General features: G+C 42.6%; 1 protein-coding gene across 1 annotated transcript; it reads left to right on the top strand.

Moving 5' to 3' along the window:
• On the top strand, nt 9,460-13,846 carry ZNF597 (zinc finger protein 597; the record flags this gene model as incomplete). Its single annotated transcript, XM_018039857.1, is given in 5 exon segments — nt 9,460-9,844; nt 12,757-12,810; nt 12,813-13,227; nt 13,229-13,410; nt 13,524-13,846. Coding segments are annotated over 5 exon segments (1,359 nt in total), but the record flags the coding sequence as incomplete, so codon positions are not given.

Here is a 19,561-nt window from a genome sequence, read left to right as displayed (position 1 = left end):
GCCAAAGGATGGAGTAAGAAGGCTAAAATGATCAACCCTCAAAGGACCTAATTCACACCCAAACAGACATTATGACAGATTAAAACAGTCTAAAATCACACTATCTTATAAACGTTAAATGCATATTCTTTAACATTTTGACAATGAAAAGGTACCTAAAGAGCTTAGAAGTCTGAAAGGTAAGTAAACAGATCAAGAGTAGTGTAACAAGGGGATATGTAACAACCCAGAAAGTCTACTGTCTACACAATAAGATGTTAGTGGCTGGTGGAACCTTGATTTGTGTAAAGCAGCTTATATAATATTTATATTTTTTTATTAACAGTTTCTCTAAGTTCCTATTTTAAAAGCTGAAAAATTATGGACAAAATGAAAATATAATACAATTTACAACTCTGTAGAGTTACAGTTTTAAGTACAGCAAACATGCTGTTGTAAGCAAAAATGCTGTGGTTAATGTGTTTGGGTCCATTCAGGGCATTTCAAGCATTCTATATATTTAGTGTGTCGTTATTAACTTATAATCAAACTTGTAAAAAAAAAAACTTTAGTGTGTCTATTAACTTATAATCAAACTTGTTAAAAAAAACTTGAATAAGTTTAAAATAACTATAAACTTTAATATAATCAAACTTGTAAAAAAAAACTTTTAGGATAGAACAATCAAGAGTGAGGAGGGTATAAAATGCATACTTGAAGTCCTACACATTTTCTAGAGATGGGCTGCAAATATAGCTGCAGTCTTTCCAAAATTCACTTTGAAGTGAGAACTGGTTACAAGATCCAGCAAGTCAGTGTGTCAGAGTAATTGTCTCCTAGTATCCACTGTCTTCCTCCTCTTTTTTTTTTTCCCTAATGTAGACCATTTTTTAAAAGTCTTTATTGAACTTGTTACAATATTGCTTTTTATTTTATTTTATGATTTGGGTTTTTGGCTGGGAAGCCTATGGGATCTTAGCTCCTCAACCAGGGGCTAAACCCTTACTTTCTGCCTTGGAAGGCAAAGTTTAACTACTGCATTGCCAGGGAAGTCCGTCCTCTCCTTTCTTTTTTAAAAACAACTGATTAATCACATCCTCATGTAGTAGTAGAACAGTGCCCCCTTTAGCAGGCAAAGAGCTAACAAGTTAAGCTTGTACTTCTTAGCCTCCGTTGCAGCAAGATGAAACCATATGCCAAAGCTTTTACCAGTGAACAACAGTGGAAGTGATGTGAGCAACTTAGGTTCTCAAGCATGTCCTTAAGAGGAAATTGTTTAAATATTAATAACTGGTGATGCTAGGTGAAAAGTACATAGGTGTTTACTGCATTATTCTTTCAAATGTTCAGAGGTTTGAAATTTTTAAATTAAAAAGATGAGATTTTTAAAAAGGAAAATTGCTCGTTTAGGGCTTTCTTGGTGGTCCAGTGGTTAAGAATCTGCCTGCCAATGCAGGGGACATGAGTTTGATCCCTGCTCAGGGAAGATCCCACATACCGCAGGGTAACTAAGGCCACGTGCTGCAACTACTGAAGCCTGAGCACCCTCGAGCCTGTCCTCCCCACGAGACAAGCCCCACTCGCCACAACTAGAGAAAGCCTGTGTGCAGCAACGAAGACACAGCACAGCTATAAATAAATATTTTTTTTTAAAAAGGAAAGTTGCTTATTTTCCTCATCCTTTCTCTTGCCTTCCATCAGTTCGTATCAACAGAATGTGGAGACAGTGGTAAGCCCTTTCAGTTACACAGGAGGCAAACCCCGCCAAGGTTCTTGCTACTCAAAGTGCTGTCTTGTGGTCCAGCAGTATTAGCATCACCTGGGTGTACTTAAAATGCAGGCTCAGACCTTAGAGACCACAGGCAGGAAGGGGCATCTCCTGACCACAGGAACTGGCTCAGGGAAATCTGATTGGCACTGAGCTCAATATGGATTGGTCCTCTTAAGTCTCTGCCTTCCTGGTTTCTTTTTCTCTGTTACTGGTGTGTTTTGAGATATTTCTTCCAAGTAATCTAAGAGATCACTGGCTTTAAGATGATCATTCTCTCGTTCAAATTAGTTAGTGAATGTAAATTTAAAAACAAAACGTGCTTTTCAGTTCCAGATTCATTTAAAGCCATGATGCACTGGGACTTCCCTAATGGTCCAGTAGTTAAGACTCTGCCTTCGAAAATAAAGGTAAAAAAAAAGAGAAGAATCTGCCTTCCAATGCAGGGGATGAGGCTTCAATCCCTGATCGGGGAACTAAGATCCCACATGCTGTGGGATAACTAAGCCCGAGAGCTGCAACTACTGAGTCCACACACTCTAGAAACCAAGCTCCACAGCAAGAGAAGCTCCTTCGCACCCCAACTAGAGAAGTCCCTGCTCAATGCCCATGCGCAAGCCAAAATAAATAAATGAATAAACAAATTAAACTATGATGCATTCTCTTGGATCACAACCTTCCTGACACCCAGGAAAACAACTGGGTTTCCAAAACCAGACTTTCCAGGTAGACCTCAAAAACATTTTTTCAGGATCCCAGAAACAGAGCATGAAGAAGCCACTTCATGGCAAGTTCTACACACAGCTTGTTGACCAGCATCTGCTTTGCCTGAGAGGACACGGGACTATCCTTGGAGCACTCCCAGGAGAGGAGAAAGGCTCCAGGAGACTGGCTTGAGGTGAAATGGATTGTTCTGACTCATGGTTCTGATGGGTTTATTAACATTTGCATGGATCAAACAGAAATCCACTGCATTTCTTCACACTAACAATGAAAGGGAGAGCAAAATAAAAAAATCCCTTTTGAAACTGCCCCCCCAAAAATATTTAGGAATAAGTCTGACTAAGGAGGTAAAAGGCTTAGATGTTGAGAACTATAAAATAATAAGGGAAACTGAAGACTATTCAAATAAATGGAAAGAGATCCCATGCTCTTGGATTAGAAGAATTAATGTTAAAATGCTTGGGCTACTCAAAGCAATCTATGGATTTAATGCAATCCCTGTTATTTAATTAACTGTGATATCTTTCACAAAATTAGAAAAAGTAATCCTAAAATTTATATGGAACTATAAAATACCCAAAATTACCAAAGCAACCCTGGGGGAAAAGAACAAAGCTGGAGGCATAATCCTCCCAGCAACAGTAATCAAAACAGTGTAGTATTTGCACAAAAACAGACATATGGATCAACGGAACAGAACAGAAAGCTCAGAAATAAACTACGTGACTATGGTCAGTTAATCTTCAACACCGGGGCAAGAATATACAATGGGGGAAACAGTCTCTTCAGCAAGTGGTGTTGGGAAAGTTGGACAGCGGCATGTATATCAATGAAGTTAGAACACACCTTTACACTATACACAAAGATAAACTCAAAATGGCTTAAAGACTTAAATATAAGACACAAAACTCCTAGATGAGATCATAGGCAAAACATTCCCTGACATACATCGTAGCAATATTTTCTTAGGTCAGTCTCCCAAGGCAATAGAAATAGAAGCAAAAATAAAAAACAAATGGGACCTAATCAAGCTTACATGTTTTTGCACAGCAAAGGAAACCATAAACAAAATGAAAAGACAACTAGGAGAAAATATTTTTAAATTATGTGACTGACAAGGGCTTAATTTCAAAAAATTTACAAACAGGGACTTCCCTGGTGGTCCAGTGACTAAGACTCCATGTTCCCAATGCAGGGGGCACAGGTTCCATCCCTGGTCAGGGAACTAGACCACAACTGAAGACCCCACATGCCACAATTAAGTCCAAGCACAGCCTAAATTTAAAAAAAAAAATTTAAACATACAAACAGCTCATACAACTCAAGCCACAACTAAGTCCCAGCACAGACTAAATAATTTTTTTTTAATATACAAACAGCTCATACAACTCAACAACAAAAACAACCCAATCAAATGGGGAGGAGATCTAAACAGACATTTCTCCAAAGAAGACATACAGATGGCCAATAGGCACATGAAAAGATGCTCAGCTCTGCTAATTATTAGAGAAATGCAAATCAAACCTACGAGGTACAATCTCACACAGGTCAGAATGACCCTCATTTAAAAATCTACAAATAAAAAGCCAGCAATTGCACTTCTATGCGTTTATCTAGAGAAAACCATACTTCAACAAGATACATGCACCCAAATGTTCATTGCAGCACTATTTACAATTGCCAGGACATGAAAGCAACCTAAATGTTCATCAACAAAGGGATGGATAGAACTTCCCTAGTTGTCCACTGGTTAAGAACTGGCCTGCCAATGCAGGGGACATGGGTTTGATCCCTGGTTCGGGAAGATCCCACATTCCATGGAGCAACTAAGCCCATGTGCCACAACTACTGAGCCTGCGAGCTGTAACTCGTGTGCCTGTGCGCTGCAACTACTGAAGCCCACGCAACTGGAAGCTGTGCTCTGCAACAAGAGAAGCCACTGCAATGAGAATCCCATGCTCTGTGACGAAGAGGAGACCCTGATCACTGCAACCAGAGAAAGCCTGTGCATGGGCAATGAAGACCCAGCACAACCAAAAGTAAATAAAAATTAAAAAATTTAAAAACCAGAGGAATGGATAAAGAAGATGTGTACCATATATACATTGGAATATTATCCAGCCATAAAAAGGAATGAAATTGGGTCATCTGTAGAGATATGACTGGACCTAGAGATTGTCATACAGAGTGAAGTAAGTCAGAAAGAGACAAACAAATAGCATATATTAATGCATGTATATAGAATCTAGAAAAATGGTACTGATGATCTTATTTGCAAAACAGAAATAGAGGCATAGATGTAGAAAATAAATGTATGGACACCAAGGGGGGTGGGAGGTGGGATGAATTGGGAGATTGGGATTGCCCATATATACACTATTGATACTGTGTATAAAATAGGCAACTAATGAGAACACTGTATAGCTCAGGGAATTCTACTCAGTGCTCTGTTGGTGACCTAAATGGAAAAGAAAGCCAAAAAAGAGGGGATCTATGTATATATGTAAAGCTGATTCACTTTGCTGTGCAGTAGAAACTAACAACATTGTAAAGCAACCATACTCTAATAATAATTAAAAAAGAAAAGATACGTGCAGCTCAATGTTCACTGTAGCACTGTTTACAATGGCCAAGACATGGAAGCAACCTAAATGTCCATCGACAGACCAACAAGGACCTACTGTATAGCACAGGAAACTCTATTCAGTATTTTGTAATAACCTATATGGGTAAAGAACCTGAAAAAGATTCAATGTATGTATAACTCAATCACTGTGATATATACCTGAAATTAACACAACATTGTAAATCAACTACACAATTTGAAGTCTTGTTAATTGTCATTGTTCAGTCGCTAAGTCATGTCCAACTCTTTGGACTGCAGCACACCACGCTTCCCTGTCCTTCACCCCGGAATTTGCTCAGATTCACGTCCACTGAGTCAGTGATGCTATCTAACCACATCATCCTCTGCTTCCCCCTTCTCCTTTTCCCTTCAATCTTTCCAAGCACCAGGGTCTTCTCAAGTGAGCCGGCTGTTCACCTCAAGCAGCCAAATAACAAATTGGAGAGGGTGTGTAGAAAAGCAGAACCTCCTACAATGTTGATAGGAATGTAAATTATGCAGCCGCTATGGAGAACAATATGGAGGCTCCTTAGAAAACTAAAAATAGAGTTGTCATATGATCCAGCAATCCTAGTCTTGGGCATATATTACCAAAGGAGAAAGGGAGTGGTGGAGGAATAATTTAAGAGTCTGGGATTAGCAAATACAAACTACTATATATAAAATAAATAAACAATAAGGTCCTACTGTATACCACTGGGAAATTTATTCAATATTCTGTAATAAACCACAATGAAAAGAGAAAAATCCATAAAATAGATCTACATGGGCAAACAATCTCTCTAGGGAATTTCCGGTGATCTAGTGACTAGGACTTGGTGATTTCTCTGGGTTCAGTCCTTGGTCTGAGAACTAGGATTCCACAAGCTGGGTGGCATGGCCAAAAAACAACTATCACCACCACAACAAAAAAGCAACAAAGAAGCCCCCACAACTCTCTGGATACACTAAGTCTAAAGAAGCAAAGACTTTATCACATTTGTATTGGAAAATAAGTGAAAGGGGAAAATTTGCATGGGTCAAAGATAGTTCAACCAGGAATCAAGTAAGTTGCTTCCAAAAAAAAAATTCCTTTGGCTGAAAAATGATGCAAGTGTATACTTGGATGACAAAGGATGATACTGATTTCTGCAATTAAAATTGAGACAGAGTCACTTAGCCTGGACTAAGAGGGTCAGGATAGTATATTGGGAGGATCTGATTCTCCATTTTTCTGTCAGTGTACCCTGAGACTGGGCTTACCCATCAGAATCACAGAAGAGTGAGGTTTAAACTAAATTCTGGCTTACTTTCTGATAGTTAAGAGTCACTGGACTGCTCCTACTCCTGCTCCAGACACCTCTTCTCTTAGTGTTCCTGGGAAATTAGATCGATAACCAGAAACTTGGTAAGCAGGTTATAAGAGGAAGGGAAACAGTCTTTGAAAAAAAAAAAAAAATTTAACCTGGGGCCCTGGCTTTGGGAGTGTGGAGTCTTAACCACTGGACCACCAGGGAAGTCCCTCAATACATTTTTAATTATGTTGGCATTTTATGTACAACTTGGTATCACATTTTTAAACTTACACTGGAAACATTTCCCCATGTTATCAAAAACTTCTATATAGCATCTTAATTGGCTGCAATGTTTCCGCCTGCAAAAGAGGAAAAATACTTAGAAATTATGTCATTTGCAATTTTTCTCTACTGTAATTCTTCATGTCTTCCCATCCATTTCCATTCATCTTTTTCCATTTTCAACATATCTCCATGGCACTTACTGCCAGCTGTCTCCAATATCTGCTTCCTCCCTCTCTGTCACTGTAATAGCACTTGTGCTTTTTAGCTGGGTGTGGGCTGCCAGAGTACTACTAGCTTACCTGCCTCCTTTGAGCTAGGTGTGGTTATGTGACCTCCTGACTAAGATCTAGAGACTGGAACGTGAACAGAAGAGAAAGGTGCATCCTCCCAAGAAAATATGAGACGTACTCAGAATTTTCTATGAAGATAATATCATCCGTGTTTTTGCAAACACATTTGTAAACTGAAAACTTCTTTGAAACTGCCCTCTGAAGAGAGATATTCTGATATTTTTTCACCTGGGGAAGGCAAAGCTGTATTGATATACAGGCCAAAAGGTCACAAGCAATTAGTGCAGAGCTGCGGAAGGAGCTCAAATTTCTAATACCACACCCCTACACTACGGCACCCAGTGCCAGTAAAGAGGATATATGTGGTAATGGGGCAGATCGACTGTGAAGTATTAGGTGGCCTACAATGTCCATTGAAGCAATCGGATGGCTCTACTGCCGCTTGAGGCCCGTTGTGGCTCTGAGCTCAATCTGGGACGGTTGGGCTGCATTCCCCGGGCACAATGCCCCTAGAATCCTTTGGACATATCAGCAATCCCGCCTATGCCAACCTGAACTCTGCCCACGCAGATGATACCTATTTACATTCCACCGCCTCGCAGTCCACCCAAGACACAGGTCAAGACTAGAACCCGTACTCCTGGCCACTCAGAGACCTCACCCCGGCTCGACCGAAGTTTAGGACCCATGGGACAATGCCTGCCGAACCCACATTTCAGAGCCGATACTCTTCGGGTACCGGATTCTCTTCATCTGCTTACTCTCCTTCTTCCTTGAAACATTACGCCCCTCCCTCCGTGGTCAAGCTAACGTTCCACTTCCTCAGGTCGGCTAGTAGGGAGCTCACAGAGGAGACCCAAGTAGCGGAACCGGAAATGCTTGGGAAAACCGAGGGAAAACTATATCTCCCAGAATGCCCGGTGAGCCTCAGATCTTCTGTTAAGGCGCCCGATTGGTCGATATTCAAAAGGGACAAGCCCCTCTGAGATCACGCTAGCCAATCACAGGGCAGAGCTGCGGAAAAGCACGAGGATGGACCGCGTCCCGCGGATTTCTCGGCAGGTCTAGCGTAAGGGAGCGTAGGAGCTTGGTTGTGCTTCGGCTCCCGGTCTCCAGTTTCAGCTGCGCGTTGCTTTTGTTGCTTTTGCAGGCTTTCTGAGGTTTTTAGTCTCGGAGCCCTAGGTGGGGCCCGACCAGGCCGGGAGTCTGCCTTTCCGAAGCTGAGCCCGGAAGAGGAGTTATCGCCTAAGGTCTTAAAGGATTCAGGGAAGCGAAGGGGGTGCGTGGAGGAGTTCGACAGCCGAATTGGCCCCTCCAAGGACTATTCTCCGGAGAAGTCAATGGCAACACACTCCAGTACTCTTGCCTGGAAAATCGCATGGATGGAGGAGCCTGGAAGGCTGCAGTCCATGGGGTCGCTGAGGGTCGGACACAACTGAGCGACTTCACTTTCACTTTTCACTTTCATGCATTGGAGAAAGAAATGGCAACCCACTCCAGTGTTCTTCCCTGGAGAATCCCAGGGACGGGGGAGCCTGGTGGGCTTCCGTCTATGGGGTCGCACAGAGTCGGACACGACTGAAGCGACTTAGCAGCAGCAGCAGGACTATTCTCTCTCCTCCCTTATCTGCCCCGAGGTCCCTGTGGCGACTGAAAGAATGCACTACCACCACCCCACCCACCCCCAAGATGGCATCCACACTCCCTACAACCATGGCCCAGATGAGACCAGGTCCCTTCTCTTGGTCCAGGGTCCGGTCGCTCCTTTCTGGCCTCCGCCTGGCCTCTTGTAGAAGAGGGTTAGGCATGCCGGTCGTGATGCAAGGGCTCCTGATCCCCGTGAGCGCTTTTACCAAGCTGTCTTTGTTCCTACCTAAGACAGAGAGAAGAAATGGCTAATCAGAACCGGCCTTTTAGAACGTCCAACTGGGAACAGGGCGCATAGGAGACTACGTAAGAGTACCTCAGAGTATTTCTGAAATGCTGCTCAAACTTAAACAGTTTTCTAAGCTTTATTCCACACCTGTTGAGTGAACAGAAACCCCAGGTGGTTCTTAATCACACCAGAATTCTATAGGATTTATAGAACTGGTGAATTTAGCGCAGGAGAAATAGGCCTGGATGTGACTGCGCTTAACAATTAGTGTCAGGAGGAAGAAGGAGAGGGAAAGATACTGGGAGAATCCTAGACCTCGTGTTCGCTTTGTGATTCTTCCTGGGCTGCTCATTCATCTCCTTTCTCTTAGAGCAAGGGTCCCCAACTTCCAGAATTTAATGTCTAATGCCTGATGATCTGAGGTGGAGCTGATGTAATAACAGATGTAGAGTGCACAATAAATGTAATGTGCTTGAATTATCCCCAAATCCACCACCTCCCCATCCCCCCACCTCTGGCTGTGGAAAGGCTGTCTCCTGTGTAACCAGTCCCTAGTGCCAAAAAGAATGGGTAGCGCTGCCTTAGAGCAACGCTACTTAACTCCCGTGCTGAGAGTGGTTCCCTCTATTCTCTTCTAACAGACTCTTCCAGAACTTCTCAGGGTTTACCGTTTTGGTCCTTACACTACTGCCTCCAAAATTACATCTATTTTTACTCCCTCCTTCCTAAATCCTACCTCCAGCCCTCAGAACCCACTCATAACCCCACCCCAGCAGTCAGGTACCTTTTCCAACAAGCTCTTGCCTCTGATATTTCTAGCTTTTCTCAGCATTCCCAGACTGAGTAAGGTAGTAGCTTTCTGGCTTGGCCTGAGATGGGCTGTCCTGTTGTTTCAGGGACCAGTGTTGTTTGAGGACCTGGCTGTCTATTTTTCTCAAGAGGAGTGTGTGAGTCTGCACCCTGCCCAGAGGTCCCTCAGCAGAGAAGCGACACAGGAGTGTTTTGAGGACAAGGCCTTGATTGGTAACACAATTGTTTCCTGTGTTTTGGAACTTTCTAGGATTCAGTTCAGTTGAGTTCAGTCGCTCAGTCGTGTCCGACTCTTTTCAACACCATGAATCGCAGCACGCCAGGCCTCCCTGTCCATCACCATCTCCCGGAGTTCACTCAGACTCACGTCCATCGAGTCCGTGATGCCATCCAGCCATCTCATCCTCTGTCATCCCTTTCTCCTCCTGCCCCCAATCCCTCCCAGCATCAGAGTCTTTTCCAATGAATCAACTCTTTGCATGAGGTGGCCAAAGTACTGGAGTTTCAGCTTTAGCATCATTCCTTCCAAAGAAATCCCAGGGCTGATCTCCTTCAGAATGCACTGGTTGGATCTCCTTGCAGTCCAAGGGACTCTCAAGAGTCTTCTCCAACACCACAGTTCAAAAGCATCAATTCTTTGGCCCTCAGCCTTCTTCACAGTCCAACTCTCACATCCATACGTGACTACTGGAAAAACCATAGCCTTGACTAGATGGACCTTAGTCAGCAAAGTAATGTGTCTGCTTTTCAACATGCTATCTAGGTTGGTCATAACTTTCCTTCCAAGGAGTAAGCATCTTTTAATTTCATGGCTGCAGTCACCATCTGCAGTGATTTTGGAGCCCCCCAAAATAAAGTCTGACACTGTTTCCACTGTTTCTCCATCTATTTCCCATGAAGTGATGGGACCGGATGCCATGATCTTCGTTTTCTGAATGTTGAGCTTTAAGCCAACTTTTTCGCTCTCCTCTTTCACTTTCATCAAGAGGCTCCTTAGTTCCTCTTCTCTTTCTGCCATAAAGGTGGTGTCATCTGCATATCTGAGGTTATTGATATTTCTCCTGGCAATCTTGATTCCAGTTTGTGTTTCTTCCAGTCCAGCGTTTCTCATGATGTACCCTGCATATAAGTTAAATAAGCATTGCATATCTCATCCACTTGTTGGTATGGGAGAGTGGGACCTATCCTTGAATTATTTATGTGGAAATGACAATAACTTGAATGAGAGTGTGATTTTTCAAAGGGTGAGATGAGTCTTAGGCAAAAATCAGTAATTCCCTGGTGGTCCAGTGGTTAGGACTGCCCAGGTGGAGAACTAAAATCCGGCAAGCCAAAGGGTGTGGCCAAAAAAAGGGCAAAATTCCTGGCTATTACAGTGACTATGGTTTTGCACAAGACACGGCAGTACCTGGTAATCATTCCAAATATTTGTTATGGTCAATTCATAATTTTACTTGTGAAGTTCCATTAGTATGGGTTACTATTATTTGGAAATTTTTAAAAAGTTGGAAATTGCTTTAATCGTAGGGAATGGTGTGCCTTTCTCACTTAAAAGGAGCTATATGTAGAAATGTCCCCATGCCTGAGTAAATTTTATCCTTGACTAGGGTTGACTATTTGAACTTTCCCATAACTCACATTTTATATTTTCTACTTCTTCATCATGTTGTTTTCCTCTAACTTCTTGAACATGTGAAGCACATTTATAATAGCTCTTTAAATGTTCTTTCTACTAGTTTTGTCATCTGTCATTTCTGGGTCTGCTTTTGTTGACTGATTTTGCTTCTAGTTCAGTTCAGTTGCTCAGTTGTGTCTGACTCTTTTCGACCCCATGAATCGCAGCACGCCAGGCCTCCCTGTCTATCACCAAATCCCAGAGTTCACTCAGACTCACGTCCATCGAGTCCGTGATGCCATCCAGCCATCTCATCCTCGGTCGTCCCCTTCTCCTCCTGCCCCCAATCCCTCCCAGCATCAGAGTCTTTTCCAATGAATGAGTCAACTCTTCGCATGAGGTGGCCAAAGTACTGGAGTTTCAGCTTTAGCATCATTCCTTCTAAAGAAATCCCAGGGCTGATCTCCTCAGAATGCACTGGTTGGATCTCCTTGCAGTCCAAGGGACTCTCAAGAGTCTTCTCCAACACCACAGTTCAAAAGCATCAATTCTTCGGCGCTCAGCCTTCTTCACAGTCCAACTCTCACATCCATACATGACTTCTACTGGAAAAACCATAGCCTTGACTAGATGGACCTTAGTTGGCAAAGTAATGTCTCTGCTTTTGAATATATCACGGGTCATATTTTTCTGCTTGCTTCCATGCCCAGTAATTTTTTATTGGATGTTGGCCATTGTGAGTTTTATGTTGTTGGATGCTGGGTTTTGTTGTTTTTTTCAGAACAGTTTTCGGACTTTGGTGTGGGGTGCTAATTTAAGTTACTTGGAATAAATATCCTTTCAAGTCTTGATTTTTGTTCTGTTAGGGTGTGTTCAGAGCAATCTTTAATCTAGGGCTGATTTGGCCTCCTGCTAAGGCAGTGTCTAAGGATACTGCCTGATGCTTTGTGCAGCAGGGACTGTCTCCACTTTGGAAGATGAACTACTGAAGTGTTTTGTGAACTCTGGAGATTGCTCTTTCTATTCCTTTTTGGTGGGTTTTTCCTGGGCCTGGGGTTGTTTCCTCACATGCATATACAGATTAATATGCAGCCAGAGTCTTAAGGGGACCCCATCTAGATGCCCAGAGCTCACTGCCTGGACATCTGTCCTCTTCTCTGGTATTTTGCCATCACATTCTAGCTGCACTGACTTTCCTGAATTTGGTTTTCTTGAATCAGCAAAACCACTGAGGACTGGGTTTCCACACACTGCCCTGCAGCCCAGAAATCCTTTCTAGGCAGCAAATTGGGGCAATCGTAGGGCTGTTGCTTTGGAAGGAAAAGAAAATCCCTTTTGGATTGACATATTGGCTTTATAAATTATGAATATTTGGGAGAACACTAAAAAGGAATGAATTTTTTTTCTTTCTGGCAGGCCTGAGTTTTGTCAGCCATCCTACAACTTCCTGGCCCTCTGTGTAACCCCAGTACTACTTGAGAGTGTTTATATTTTGTTTTGTTTTTATCAGCAGAAGATGATAAGATTGAGATTAATCAGCAGCTACATCTAGAATCTATGGGACTTAAGAGCTTGCCCTAGAAAAATGTTCCCTTGCTGTACCCCTCATCTATTACCCAGAAAAATGCTCTGAGCATGGAGCTGGAAACTTTGAAAGGAAAATAGCAGGTGGAACTTCTGCTTGCAAGGAAAGGTTCAGAAGCCTTTTAGTTACCATTGAAAACCACACCCCGAAGATAGAACTAGCTCAAAGTTTAAGAACCAGAGCCCTTCTCAAAATTCTTCTATTTCCCAAAGAAGAAACCAAAAAGTCATACAAGTGTCCTGAATGTGACCAAAGCTTCACTGATAGTTCATACCTCGTTTGGCATCAGAAAACACATGTAGGAAAGAAAAAGTGTAAATGTGATGACTGCAGGAAGATTTTCAATCACAGATCCAACCTGAGAGCTCACAGGAGAAACCACACTGGCGAGAAGCCATAATTTTACACAGTGTGGCAGCAGCTTCCGCCAGCCCTCGCACCTGTCTCAGCACAGGAAGACCCACCTGAAGGAGAAAATCCATAGGTATGGCATATGTGGAAGGGGGTTCACGAAGCTCCGGGGACTGTCACAGCATCAGAAAACCCACACTGCCACAAAAGCCGGCGATAAATATGTTGGTCAGAAAACAAATCTTGCTTTGCCCGAGGAAAAGCACAGGTCAGCCACCCAGCAGCTGTGCAGTCCCAGCAGGAAATGCTTTGGGCAGCCTTCGTATACCTTCCCGGGAGAGGCCACAAGGACAATCTGAACACTACAGCAATTGAGGGGAAATTGCTTTCATTCTCAAAATTCAAACCCTTAAAGTGTCCCGAGTGTTCGAAGACCTTTCATTCTACCTCTGAGCTTATCTCTCATCAGAGCACTCACAGAGGGGAAAAGCCCCATAAACCCAAAACATGCACGGAAAGTTTTATTTTGGACTCAGAGCTTGCATGCCACCAGAAGAGTCACACGGGAGAGGAACCTTTTAAATGTACCAGGTGTGGGAGAAATTTCAGGTTGAAAACACATCTTACTCTCAATCAGCAAACCCATTCACAAAACACTGTGTAGATATAGCAAATTTTCATTAATGTTTGTGTTTCTCAGTATATGTACTGAAAACTGGAGCACAATTACCCTTTATGTGCCAGGCACTGTACTAAGCACTGTACACACATTCCATGTAATATACCATTTAATTTTCACCACAGCCTTGATTTAGACACCAAGGTTTCTGTTTTATAACCAAGGAAGCCTAGTCAATTTCACAGCCACTGAAGGCAGAATTCTAACTCAATTACTATCCAGGTTCCATTTGTATGAACCAAAGAATGATACACATTTTCTAACTCTTGTTTAGTCTGCACACTCGATACTTTGTTTATCATTTAATTTACTCTTCAGAATAAATCTGACAGAAAAGGACTATCCTCACTTCATAAAACGGAAGTAGAGCCCACAGAGGGTAAAAGCAGTACCTTGCCCACACACAAAAATAGCAAGGTACTGAAGCCAGCATTTAACCTTGGGTCTCTCAGCCACATTGTGTTGTAAGCTGGCATTTGCACCAGGTGTTAAAACTGCAGGCAGCTGGGGACTGAGACAGGCGGGTAAGGATGCTCATCATGACGGCTGCCCTGTGCACGTGCTTCACTCCCTTAGCACTTCATCCCAAGCCTGACTTACATGTATGGTTACAAAGCAACAGAGAGACTCCCCAGGACTTCAAGTTCAAACCCCATCCCTATAATCAGAGATTGCAGACTCTACAGAGTACAGCCTTTAAGGTTTTAGTTGAGTTTTGGTTTTTAAAAAAAGGTTCTCTTCCTCAAATCTAAAGGAAGATACATATAAATTGTTTAATCAAAATACTTGAAAATATATAGGTCTCTAGATACTACTGTTACATATAAATACTGGAGCAAAATATTGTTAAATGGAATTGTTGTTAACGTTAAAGAACCAGAGGTTCTGAGCCCAAGGAGTTGAAGGAAGCAGTCCGTGTCCATCAGTGAGACACATGCTGTTTTTATGATGATGGCTTTTTTACCCTTCTGTTCACAGTGTTAACTGACAGAGTCCACAGATGGTCATTAACGCAGAGATATCATTAGCCTACCATGTTAGTTTTAATGAATATTTGGATGAAAGTTCAGGATGAAAAACTAAGTGCAGAAGTCTATTGCTAGGAACAATTGGTTCACAACATTTTGCAGCATGGATGTTGACACATGCAGAATGAAAACTTTGTACTGAGGAAATCAACCATTGAACAAATGTCGTGGGTTTTGTTATTGATGTAGCGGTGAAAATGTGTGTCAGACAAGTCCTTAATGTGATTGCTAGAATGTCAGGTTTGTAACAGCCATCACTGATGAAAACAGCATTATTCCAATAACATTCAGATGTCAACGTTTGATGTTTTGTAATTTAAAAAACTGTGGAATTGTTATTCTTGAACTAAAAATAATTTTGTTTACAGCTTTACTGCAGTAGGTAATAGTCTATTCACATCTCCCCATTTAACACAGAATATGATTAACACAGTAATTCAGGGAGTTAAAACTAAAAACAAGTGACATTTCACCACCAATGACATTCTGAGTCTGACCTTGCAGTTCTGTATAATTAAGCAGCATTGTTCTGATGACTACAACATGATGTATAATGATACTCCAGATTTTGCTCAAAGTAATCTGCCAATTTACTGCATATGTGTGCTAAGCAGGTTACAGTTTAATCTGAATAAAGAGTCTATTTGAAATTGTTCATTAAACTTGTTATGCCTATAGGATTTCAGTTGGAAAGTGTTTTTGCTTGGACCATCTGTTTAAACAGTGAATAAATTATCTTCATTAGAAATGTGTATATCCATTGTTTTAGTTTTGCAGGTTGAGAAAGCTGTTGATCTGATATCAAGATGACTTGATATTTGATCCATCCTTTCAGAGCCCAATCTGACTGCAGGAGTTCTGTCTTATTTTTTGACATATTTCCTTGTGTAGTCTGAGGAGGGTGGGGAAATGACTATATATATATATATATATATATATATACATATAAACCTGAGAATATGCTGCAATCTCTAGTTCCTTTGGACCCCTTAGAAGTATGTCAGTATGTCTGTTGGAGGCACTTGTGCTGTTTAATATTTTGACTTTTACAGTTTTTGGTGTATTCGCGTCAGTGCAGGCTCTCACTGGGCAGTGCCTGTCTTATCTGATGTGCCAATTTGACCCCTAATAAATGGTTTTTTTTAATGAACGTTGGCAATGAGGTGAACTTTAATAAAAAAAATTTTCTTCTTTACACTTCCATAGTTTTAGATGGCAATGAGATGAATTTTGAAGACTGGCGGGATTGTGGTTTGCAGGGGGTTAACGAATGACTTCGGGCCATTTAATAACGGAGGTAAAACGGAAGTCAGAAGAAAATTCCAGAGCTACTCCAGGAAACTGCATTAGAAGTGAACTTCCTTTGCAGTCTCGGCTCCACGGCGGCAGCACCTCCGACCCCGCAGGCCAGCGAAGACCCGCGTGCGCCTCCACCTGGAGCAAGGACTAGAAGCAAGACTCGCGAAGTGGGGCTCACACGTGGGTTTGCGCGGGCTCGGAACAATCTTGCGGCCTTCGACCCGAGCTGTGCAAGCCGGCTGCAAATACCAACGAGGCGAGACGCGCTAGAGCGGCCCACAGGCTGGGAACCGGAACTCGTGCGCTTACTTCCGGCGCTCTCTTTGGGCGGTACATTTGCGCGCTCCTAGAGCAGCCAGAGTGTGGGGAGCTGCAGGCTCAGTGAGCGCTTTGCCTGGCTCCCGGCCAACCCCTACTACCCAGGGAGAGGAGGCCTCTGCAGGGGCTGGGCGGCCGGGTGAGAGTGTTTGCCGAGGTTCATGGTGCCCAGGCACCAGCGAGAGGGTTAGGCGGGTGTGCCTATCCGTCACCCCCAACCCTGGATCTCGCACGACTATGCGCCGACTGCCCCGGGGACGGGAGGAGCTTGATGCCACCTCCCTGGCCCTAACACCGTTTTGGCAACGCGAAGTTACGGACGCGCCCTGCCTGTTTGAGTTGTCAAAAGGCATACTTTGACCTCACTTGCCCTGGGTATGGTGTAGTCTGCCAGCTAAGGAGTATTGTTGCCTATCCAGTGCTACAAATCTTGAGTGTTTAGCCAGGGTAGTCAATGACTTTGAACAAGCCCTGAAAGGAATTCAGGGCGGAGCTCAGGAATTGGGCACTCTGCTATGGGAAAACCGGCAGAACAAACCTTCAGATAATTAAGATATTTTTAGGAGAAAATTCTATGAATCCAAATTCTTATATCTTACTGTACTTAGAAAAACACTAAAAACATTAAGATACCTGTACTTTCTAAGAAGGGGTGTGCTGCATACCCCTGTGTTAAAATCACATATATCGTGACCTCACCCCTAATTTCTCCAGAACAGTTTCTCAGAGCTGAGAAGCTGTTTCCCCAGCTGTAGTCCTTAGTAAGACACTGAATAAACTTGATTCACAACTTTTAAGTTGTGTCTTGTTTTAAAAGTTGACACTTCTTTCTAGAATTAATGCCAGTCTTGCATGACTTCTGTGTGCTCCCAGCCGACTTCTAGCATCCTTCTGGTTTGAGTGTAGCCTGGGATCACCTGCGTGCATGGTTCCCTGCTTCCGTGACTACAAATACCTCCCTTTATGTCTAGCTCCAATTATTCCTGTGTCCTGCACCCTAAATCCCTGTATCAACTGCCAATAAGAGATCTTCCTTTGGGGTCTCTGAGGCATCAAAAAACATGCCCAGTGCAATACTACTCTGCCATAAAAATGAAATGATGCCATTTGCAGCAACATGGACGGACCTAGAGATTGGCATACTAAGTGAAGTAAGTTAGAGAAAGACAAATGTCATATATTACTCATTGTGGAATCTAATTTTTTTTTAAAGATACAAATGAACTTATTTAGAAAATAAATGTTACATACTCACAGATGTAAAAAATAAACTTATGGTTACCAAAGTATGTGGGGGGATAAATCAGGAGCTTCGGATGTGCATACACATATTCAGTTCAGTTCAGCTCAGTTGCTCACTCGTGTCCGACTCTTTGCGACCCCATCAATCGCTCACGCCAGGCCTCCCTGTCTATCACCAACTCCCGGGGTTCACTCAAACACACGTCCATTGAGTCCGTGATGCCATCCAGCCATCTCATCCTCGGTCGTCCCCTTCTCCTCCTGCCCACAATCCCTCCCAGCATCAGAGTCTTTTCCAGTGAATCAACTCTTCTCATGAGGTGGCCAAAGTACTGGAGTTTCAGCTTTAGCATCATTCCTTCCAAAGAAATCCCAGGGCTGATCTTCAGAATGCACTGGTTGGATCTCCTTGCAGTCCAAGGGACTCTCAAGAGTCTTCTCCAACACCACAGTTCAAAAGCATCAATTCTTCGGCGCTCAGCCTTCTTCACAGTCCAACTCTCACATCCATACATGACCATTGGAAAAACCATAGCCTTGACTAGACGGACCTTAGTCGGCAAAGTAATGTCTCTGCTTTTGAATATGCTGTCTAGGTTGGTCATAACTTTTCTTCCAAGGAGTAAGCATCTTTTAATTTCATGGCTGCAGTCACCATCTGCAGTGATTTTGGAGCCCCCCCAAAATAAAGTCTGACACTGTTTCCACTGTTTCTCCATCTATTTCCCATGAAGTGATGGGACTGGATGCCATGATCTTTGTTTTCTGAATGTTGAGCTTTAAGCCAACTTTTTCGCTCTCCTCTTTCACTCTCATCAAGAGGCTCCTTAGTTCCTCTTCACTTTCTGCCATAAGGGTGGTGTCATCTGCATATCTGAGGTTATTGATATTTCTCCCGGCAATCTTGATTCCAGCTTGTGCTTCTTCCAGTCCAGCGTTTCTCATGATGTACTCTGCATAGGAGTTAAATAAGCAGGGTGACAATATACAGCCTTGACGTACTCCTTTTCCTATTTGGAACCAGTCTGTTGTTCCATGTCCAGTTCTAACTGTTGCTTTTTGACCTGCATACAGATTTCTCAAGAGGCAGGTCAGGTGGTCTGGTATTCCCATCTCTCAGAATTTTCCACAGTTTATTGTGATCCACACAGTCAAAGGCTTTGGCATAGTCAATAAAGCAGAAATAGATGTTTTTCTGGAACTCTCTTGCTTTTTCCATGATCCAGCAGATGTTGGCAATTTGATCTCTGGTTCCTCTGCCTTTTCTAAAACCAGCTTGAACATCAGGGATTTCACGGTTCACGTATTGCTGAAGCCTGGCTTGGGGAATTTTGAGCATGACTTTACTAGCATGTGAGATGAGTGCAATTGTGCGGTAGTTTGAGCATTCTTTGGCATTGCCTTTCTTTGAGATTGGAATGAAAACTGACCTTTTCCAGTCCTGTGGCCATTGCTGAGTTTTCCAAATTTGCTGGCATATTGAGTGCAGCACTTTCACAGCATCATCTTTCAGGATTTGAAACAGCTCAACTGGAATTCCATCACCTCCACTAGTTTTACTATATATAAAATAGGTTTATATATATATATATATATAGCACAGAGAACTCTACTCAGTATTCTGTGAAAATCTATTTGAGAAGAGAATCTGAAAAAAATGAATATATGCAGATGTATAACTGAATCACTTTGCTATACACTTGAAACTAACACAACATTGTTAATCAACTATACGCCAATAAAATTTAAAAAACAAAAAGCAAAAAACCCCCAGATATCCAAAACCAGACTCATGCTATTAGCCTTTGATCTG

Source organism: Capra hircus, chromosome 25, assembly GCF_001704415.2.
Source record: "Capra hircus breed San Clemente chromosome 25, ASM170441v1, whole genome shotgun sequence".
Classification (NCBI taxonomy): Eukaryota; Metazoa; Chordata; class Mammalia; order Artiodactyla; family Bovidae; genus Capra; species Capra hircus.
The sequence above is the reverse complement of the archived record's forward strand: the minus strand, read 5'-3'. Positions and strand labels throughout refer to the sequence as shown.